General features: G+C 33.1%; 1 protein-coding gene across 1 annotated transcript in view; it reads right to left on the bottom strand.

Annotated features, from left to right (window-relative positions):
• Window positions 1–9,027, bottom strand: part of LOC107602089 (GRAM domain-containing protein 1B-like) — a 101,626-nt gene that overhangs the window by 14,666 nt on the left and 77,933 nt on the right. Inside the window, exons 6-8 of the mRNA XM_016294497.1 lie at window positions 8,252–8,275; window positions 5,652–5,672; window positions 2,850–2,873 (exon numbers count right to left, since the gene is read on the bottom strand). Coding sequence (XP_016149983.1) covers window positions 2,850–2,873; window positions 5,652–5,672; window positions 8,252–8,275 — 69 coding nt within the window. The remainder of the gene's footprint in view (window positions 1–2,849; window positions 2,874–5,651; window positions 5,673–8,251; window positions 8,276–9,027) is intronic.

The following is a 9,027-nucleotide window of genomic DNA, read 5'->3' as shown; positions in this document are numbered from 1 at the left end:
TGTAAATTTCCTACTGTAAATATATCAAAACTTATTTTTTTATTAGTAATATGCATTGCTAAGAACTTCATTTGGACAACTTTAAAGACAATTTTCTCAATATTTAGATTTTTTTGCACCCTCAGATTCCAGATTTTCAAATAGTTGTATCTCGGCCAAATATTGTTCTATCCTAACAAACCATACATCAATGAAAAGCTTTATTTATTCAGCTTTTAGATGATGTATAAATCTCAATTTCGAAAAATTGACCCATATGACTGGTCTTGTGGTCCAGGGTCACAGATGATTACACCATTTTTTGGTGATCTATCCTTTCAAAAGTCTTTAAAATACACTACAGCTGGTATGTTACTTGTGGTCCAGGGTCACAGATGATTACAACATTTTTTGGTGATCTATCCTTTCAAAAGTCTTTAAAATACACTACAGCTGGTATGTTAAATACTGTATGTGTCATATCTATATCTATAATAAAGTCATAAATTTGAGTGTCCGGTGAAAGTACATTACTAAAAGGTTGGTTAAAACATTTTTGAATAATTCTTTATATGTATTAAAATTGTAAAAAAAAATTTTAAAGTTACAAATATTTTACCATATGTAGGCTGCCATTAACACTATGAACCATGTATTGGTTTAGTACACGCATGGGACTTCCCCAACTTTGAATTAACTTCCATTGGGGTTCAAACCTAAGTTGACATCAACCCAAAACTGAATGTTTTTCACAAAAGAAAATTTGAAGAATGTTGGTAACCAAACAGTTTAAACTATAACCAAAAGCTATACTGATGGAATCGAGTTGATTTCTGCAGAAAACGTCTTTAGATGACAACGTCTTAATTTAGATGACAAGGACGCAGCAAAAAGGTGTGATGATAATAGCCATAAAATGAAAAGACAGAGCAGGCCTTTGTGTGGCACGTCTGCTCTGGGTCAATGTTACACAACCTCTTCCTATTCAGACTCTCTGTCTGTCACTTTCCTAATTTTATCCCCGAAAATAACAAGAACAAATGTGTCATGATTCAGTTATTCAAACAAGCTTTGCTCCTGTACAGAGTCAGATGCTCTTAATAATCAGTACTTTCTTGTAAACCAAACACCACGGAGCCTCACTGCAACGCAGTACAGCAGCCGACATTCACTCCGGTGGTCAGTCGGGCTCAGAACTCACATGATGATGGTTGAGATGTAATCACAGTGCTCTCAGGGCCATGGGATATCATCACTGCCCAAATGAACACACACAGACGCACATACTGTACACTCCACAGACAGCGCATCAGAAATGTTCAAAATATACTGTATAACTATAATGTCATCTCCACTGCGTGACATCCTGCCCAGTATGCATTTAGTTCACAACAAACAGCTCACATCCGTGCAGTTGCAGTGTAGTCAACCAATCAGAGCCAATAAAAGAGATGCAAAGTCTATTTACTGTGACGCCGCCATGCAGGCCCTTGTGAAAAAGAAGTGTGCATATTTGTAATGAATGTGCACTTGTAGTGTACTTAAATCTTTTGAAGTAAATCTTAAACTATATTTTTTAAAAACTGTACTTGTAGATAATATAGGATTAATAAAAGCGTACTTAATAAAACGAGTACACTTTAATGATTACTGTATGTTTTTTAACACTTAAGTACACTTTTTAAAAGTGCACTTTGAAATAATGTCAATTTAAAAGCTTTAAAGACGTACACTTATGTGCTGACTAGCATAATGAAGCACATGTAAAGAACCTGATCATTTGAACTGTAGTGTGCTATTTGATATTACATTTAAAGTTAATATATTTTAAATGTGACCCTGGAGCACAAAACCATAAGGGTCAATTTTTCGAAATTGAGATTTATACATCATCTGAAAGCTGAATAAATAAGCTTTCCATTGATGTATATGGTTTGTTAGGACAATATTTAGCCGAGATACAACTATTTGAAAATCTGGAATCTGAGGGTGCAAAAAAAAAAAAATCGAAATATTGAGAAAATCATCTTTAAAGTCGACCAAATGAAGTTCTAAGCAATGCATATTACTAATCAAAAATTAAGTTGGAATATATGTACAGTAGGAAATTTACAAAATATCTTCATGGAACAGGATCTTTACTTAATACCCTAATGATTTTTGGCATAAAAGAAAAATCTATAATTTTGACCCATACAATGTATTGTTGGCTGTTGCTACAAATATACCCCAGCGACCTAACACTGCTTTTGTGCTCCAGGGTCACAAATGTACTAAATTGCAACTTCATCATTACAAAGGTGTAATTACAAACATATTTTAAATATGTGACATATACGTTCAATAGAAATGACATTAAAGTATATTTTATTGTACCATAAATCCTTGTCAGTACATTCAGCAGTTACTTTAACCAAATTTCAAAGACATTAGAAGTAATAATGAAATTACATATAAAGATGTACTGAAGTCCTACTTAAGTGTGTCAAAAAGCACTCTTAAGTTCAACTAATTGTAATTAATGTAAGTTTAAATTATAGAACATTTTCATTGTAAAAACTCTTTATAAATTCTTTAAAGTATATTATTTCCGTAATATTTTTTCTGTAGTACTCTTTTTTCAAGGTATGCAAAAGTGTACTACTTTTTCACAAGGAGGTATTAGTTCCGTGCATCCTGTGTTTTAGCATTCATTTGGCAAAGTTCATCAAGGAAGGTGCTACGGTTACATCATTAGATGATCACACACATGCCAAAGCCATCATTAGAACGACAGAAGCCTTCAAGACTCATTTCAGTCCTCATACCGAACGATTGGGGAAGGACTGGTGTGAGAGGGAACTGGAGGCGGAGTGTAAAATCATGCTTACTCTGAGAATGTGCTGTCTCTCATGCTGAAGAGAAAGAGTGAAGGAGAGAGAGAGAAGAGACGGGCAGACAAAAAAAACCACAGACAGAAAAAGAAAGCAAAGATTGAAGGAGATATTGTGGGAAGATATTGTGGAACGAAAAGCGATTGAAAGATAAATACGCTCTCTTGTGGCTAATGGTCTAAATGGAAATCAACACTTGAAGCTTGAAGAAATACAAATCTTGATATTTGCATTGCTATACTGATAATAAATGATACAACATTAAAAATGCACCCTGAAGTTTTCAAAGTATAAAATAATACCATGATAGTTGTTTTAGGCATGCACCTCAGAGTAACATGTAATATACATTCAAATATTCATATTTAAATATGTCATTTTAATGTGAATATGTCATATGACATATGTAATTATTTAGGGAATTTAGTTTGCAAAACATGCAACAAAATAGTGAAATGTAAACTTGAATGTCAGAGGAAAGAGCACCAAATCTGTAAAACATTACGGTAAAACAACACAAGAATTCTACTGTTTGATCACCGAACGCATCAATGTTCACATCTGACACACATTAACAAAAGTACACACAAAAGAAATGATCTACTCAAAAATTCCAATTTATAAACAATAATTAAATGTAATTAAAATAAATGTTAAATTAAACAATTAAGTTCAAATTAGATGGAATTATTATATTTAATTAAATTAACCTGTTCCTTTGCCCAAGATATGCACTGTATGGTGACATTGATGGCTGTTTATATTTCAAGGTAGGTGGACACACACACACACACGCACGCACGCACGCACGCACGCACGCACGCACGCACGCACGCACGCACGCACGCACGCACACACACACACACACACACTACATTTAAAGTTAATATATTTTAAATGTGACCCTGGAGCACAAAACCATAAGGGTCAATTTTTCGAAATTGAGATTTATACATCATCTGAAAGCTGAATAAATAAGCTTTCCATTGATGTATATGGTTTGTTAGGACAATATTTAGCCGAGATACAACTATTTGAAAATCTGGAATCTGAGGGTGCAAAAAAAAAAAAATCGAAATATTGAGAAAATCATCTTTAAAGTCGACCAAATGAAGTTCTAAGCAATGCATATTACTAATCAAAAATTAAGTTGGAATATATGTACAGTAGGAAATTTACAAAATATCTTCATGGAACATGATCTTTACTTAATACCCTAATGATTTTTGGCATAAAAGAAAAATCTATAAGTTTGACCCATACAATGTATTGTTGGCTGTTGCTACAAATATACCCCAGCGACCTAACACTGCTTTTGTGCTCCAGGGTCACAAATGTACTAAATTGCAACTTCATCATTACAAAGGTGTAATTACAAACATATTTTAAATATGTGACATATACGTTCAATAGAAATGACATTAAAGTATATTTTATTGTACCATAAATCCTTGTCAGTACATTCAGCAGTTACTTTAACCAAATTTCAAAGACATTAGAAGTAATAATGAAATTACATATAAAGATGTACTGAAGTCCTACTTAAGTGTGTCAAAAAGCACTCTTAAGTTCAACTAATTGTAATTAATGTAAGTTTAAATTATAGAACATTTTCATTGTAAAAACTCTTTATAAATTCTTTAAAGTATATTATTTCCGTAATATTTTTTCTGTAGTACTCTTTTTTCAAGGTATGCAAAAGTGTACTACTTTTTCACAAGGAGGTATTAGTTCCGTGCATCCTGTGTTTTAGCATTCATTTGGCAAAGTTCATCAAGGAAGGTGCTACGGTTACATCATTAGATGATCACACACATGCCAAAGCCATCATTAGAACGACAGAAGCCTTCAAGACTCATTTCAGTCCTCATACCGAACGATTGGGGAAGGACTGGTGTGAGAGGGAACTGGAGGCGGAGTGTAAAATCATGCTTACTCTGAGAATGTGCTGTCTCTCATGCTGAAGAGAAAGAGTGAAGGAGAGAGAGAGAAGAGACGGGCAGACAAAAAAAACCACAGACAGAAAAAGAAAGCAAAGATTGAAGGAGATATTGTGGGAAGATATTGTGGAACGAAAAGCGATTGAAAGATAAATACGCTCTCTTGTGGCTAATGGTCTAAATGGAAATCAACACTTGAAGCTTGAAGAAATACAAATCTTGATATTTGCATTGCTATACTGATAATAAATGATACAACATTAAAAATGCACCCTGAAGTTTTCAAAGTATAAAATAATACCATGATAGTTGTTTTAGGCATGCACCTCAGAGTAACATGTAATATACATTCAAATATTCATATTTAAATATGTCATTTTAATGTGAATATGTCATATGACATATGTAATTATTTAGGGAATTTAGTTTGCAAAACATGCAACAAAATAGTGAAATGTAAACTTGAATGTCAGAGGAAAGAGCACCAAATCTGTAAAACATTACGGTAAAACAACACAAGAATTCTACTGTTTGATCACCGAACGCATCAATGTTCACATCTGACACACATTAACAAAAGTACACACAAAAGAAATGATCTACTCAAAAATTCCAATTTATAAACAATAATTAAATGTAATTAAAATAAATGTTAAATTAAACAATTAAGTTCAAATTAGATGGAATTATTATATTTAATTAAATTAACCTGTTCCTTTGCCCAAGACATGCACTGTATGGTGACATTGATGGCTGTTTATATTTCAAGGTAGGTGGACACACACACGCACGCACACACACACACACGCACACACACACACACACACACACACACTAATTAATATAAAGTGTGACTTACGTTGTACCAGCTCTGGCTTTTCTGAAAGAGAAGGAGAAGAAAATTACTATATTATGTAGAGCAAAACAGTAGCTATGCAGAGCATTATTTGCATACAGCCCTCACAGCGAGTGTATATTTACAGACTGAGAGGGTTGGACGAGGGCCTGTCATGTGGCAGCTGGTAAAGTCTGCTAGACTGACATTTCCCTTCACTGGATAATTACACATGTATACATCATTTGGCCTTTCCACAAATAGAGTGAAGCAAAAATAGATGGTTAAATGAGCAGTTTCAAAGCTGATATGGCATGGAAATAAGACAAATTCACAGCCGCATGAACCAAAATAGAAACTTGGAGACTTTTAAGAGGGTGTTTGTGTACAGGGGTGAACTGACATCACTACCGCTCTATTTATAACCTCTATTTAAATGTTTTCTATTTCTATTGTTGTTCTAAATGTTGCCTAATTTCTTGTAATTATGGCATTAATTTGCAATGTGATTTTATTTCTCGTAATTATGACATTATATACCACAATGTGACTTCATTTCTCGTAATTATGACTTTATATCTGTGCAAAGTGACTATTTCTCATAATTATGACATTATATTTCACAGAGTGACTTTATTTCTCATAATTATGACATTCAATTTCACAGAGTGACTTTATTTCTCATAATTATGACATTGTATTTCACAGAGTGACTTTATTTCTCATAATTATGACATTCAATTTCACAGAGTGACTTTATTTCTCATAATTATGACATTGTATTTCACAGAGTGACTTTATTTCTTGTAATTATGACATTGTATTTAACAGAGTGACTTTATTTCTCATATTTATGACATTATATTTCACAGTGTGACTTTATTTCTTGTAATTATGACATTATATTTCACAGTGTGACTTTATTTCCCGCAATTATGACATTATTTTTCACAGAGTGACTTTATTTCTCATAATTATGACATATTTCACAGTGTGACTTTATTTCTTGTAATTATGAGATATCTCACAGAGTGACTTTATTTCTTGTAATTATGAGATATCTCACAGTGTGACTTTATTTCTTGTAATTATGAGATATCTCACAGAGTGACTTTATTTCTCATAATTATGGCATAAATCGCAATGTGACTTTATTTCTCGTAATTATGACTTTATATCTGTGCAAAGTGACTATTTCTTATAATTTTTACACTATATTTCACAGAGTGACTTTATTTCTCGTAATTATGACATTGTATTTAACAGTGACATTATTTCTCATATTTATGACATTATATTTCACAGAGTGACTTTATTTCCCGCAATTATGGCATTATATTTCAGTGACTTTATTTCTCATAATTATGACATTATTTTTCACAGTGTGACTTTATTTCTCATAATTATGACTTTTTATCTCTCAAAGTGACTTTATATTTAATCTCTGTGATTTTATACCACACAGTGTCACTTTTTATCTCGCAATATTACTTTCCAGAATGTGAAATGAACTAAAAAGAAAAACCCTTTGACAAATCTCATCTAAACTTCCTGTTCATCAACACAGGACATAATTGCATTCATTGAAATCATTTCATGAGGTTTTTAAGGGCATGATTACATGCCTAAGAAACAACTCCATGTCGACAGAAAAGGTAGTGTGAGATATATGTCTGTTCTCGTAATTATGACATTGTATTTAACAGTGACATTATTTTTCATATTTATGGCATTATATTTCACGGAGTGACTTTATTTCTCATAATTATGACTTTTTATCTCTCAAAGTGACTTTATATTTAATCTCTGTGATTTTATACCACACAGTGTCACTTTTTATCTCGCAATATTACTTTCCAGAATGTGAAATGAACTAAAAAGAAAAACCCTTTGACAAATCTCATCTAAACTTCCTGTTCATCAACACAGGACATAATTGCATTCATTGAAATCATTTCATGAGGTTTTTAAGGGCATGATTACATGCCTAAGAAACAACTCCATGTCGACAGAAAAGGTAGTGTGAGATATATGTCTTTCCAAAAACAGTATGCATTATGGGGATAAACTGGTTTTACATATCTTCTTTACGACAGACCACCATCTAAATGAAAAGAAACAAAACTCTGATGCTATATCAGTTTGAAGAGGTACGGCACATAATGGGCTCCCTTGTTTTATAGTCTAGGTTAAAGTGAGCAGACAAAACGACAAGAGGTGGGTGTCAGCCGATAAGATGCTCAATTAGCCTACACCCCAAACACATGCTGTGTGTGTGTGTGTGTGTGCTACTTTGATGGATTTGCTAGCTCACAGCTCTCATTGTGTCTCCTTCATGACCTTTTAAAGCCTACAGATCAACGCACACTGACCTGCTAACACACATACTGGTCTACCCTGTCAAGGCTCAGGAATTGGATGGTTTAATGTGGGCTAATCTGATCTAAACTCAAGAGAGGTGTGAGACAGGTCTCTCGTGTGTACATGTGGATGGAGAGAGAGAGAGAGAAACAGGCGAGGAAGGGAATGGAGGAATAGTTGATGGGTGCTACACATATGAACTAACACTTAAGGTAGCGTTAATTTACGGGTCAGGGGTCAAATGAACAACATGAAATGCTTACTTTAATCAGGTTTAATCTGTCATACTGTAAAGCAATGAAAACAGAATGAAAAATAAAAACAAGGAGAAACTGGAAGCTAATGCATTTTCATGCATTTGTTATCCAAAGTCACTTAGAATGCATGTCTGTTCTAGAAATCGAACCCATTGCTAGCATGCTTTACTACTTCTAAAAAATATCTAATAGCATTTTAAAGCATCATAAGCTTGCTCCTGACATGAAGGCTGCTCCAAAGAGGCAGTAACATTATGCTGCCTTGTAAGATTACTACATTATTTGAGCCTAGGCTTATGCTTTATTGCTCGAAAAAAAATAAAAAATAAAAGTAAATACATATAAAATTGTGGCGTCAAGACAAATGTCTATCATAAATATATTAAATATAAATAGATAAATATTTGAATAACTGAATCAATCAATCAATCAATCCAAAATGGAGTTGAGAGAAATATTTATCATAAATATATTCAATGCCGAACAAATCCATAAAAGCACTAACTAAATCCACATGCTACATGTTATTTAAATGAATCAAGACCAATTAAAATGCATATTTTACATAGGTTTGCAGGCGCTATATTTTTGTCTGAACTTATTAGAGTATCAAGTCGTTAGCATAGCAACATGCTAACGGCAAACTGTTGAAATCCCATGTGCTTCAGAGAAAGAAATAAAGGAAGCTTTATGGTCTGTTTTACATGGAAATGATTAATAATTAAAAGATATATACACTCTTTTACTACATTATTGATCAATACTTTAGTGAACACAGAAGG

Source organism: Sinocyclocheilus grahami, unplaced genomic scaffold, assembly GCF_001515645.1.
Source record: "Sinocyclocheilus grahami isolate Dianchi unplaced genomic scaffold, SAMN03320097.WGS_v1.1 scaffold319.1, whole genome shotgun sequence".
Classification (NCBI taxonomy): domain Eukaryota; kingdom Metazoa; phylum Chordata; class Actinopteri; order Cypriniformes; family Cyprinidae; genus Sinocyclocheilus; species Sinocyclocheilus grahami.
Note: the sequence above shows the minus strand (reverse complement) of the source record. Positions and strands in the feature narration are given on the sequence as shown.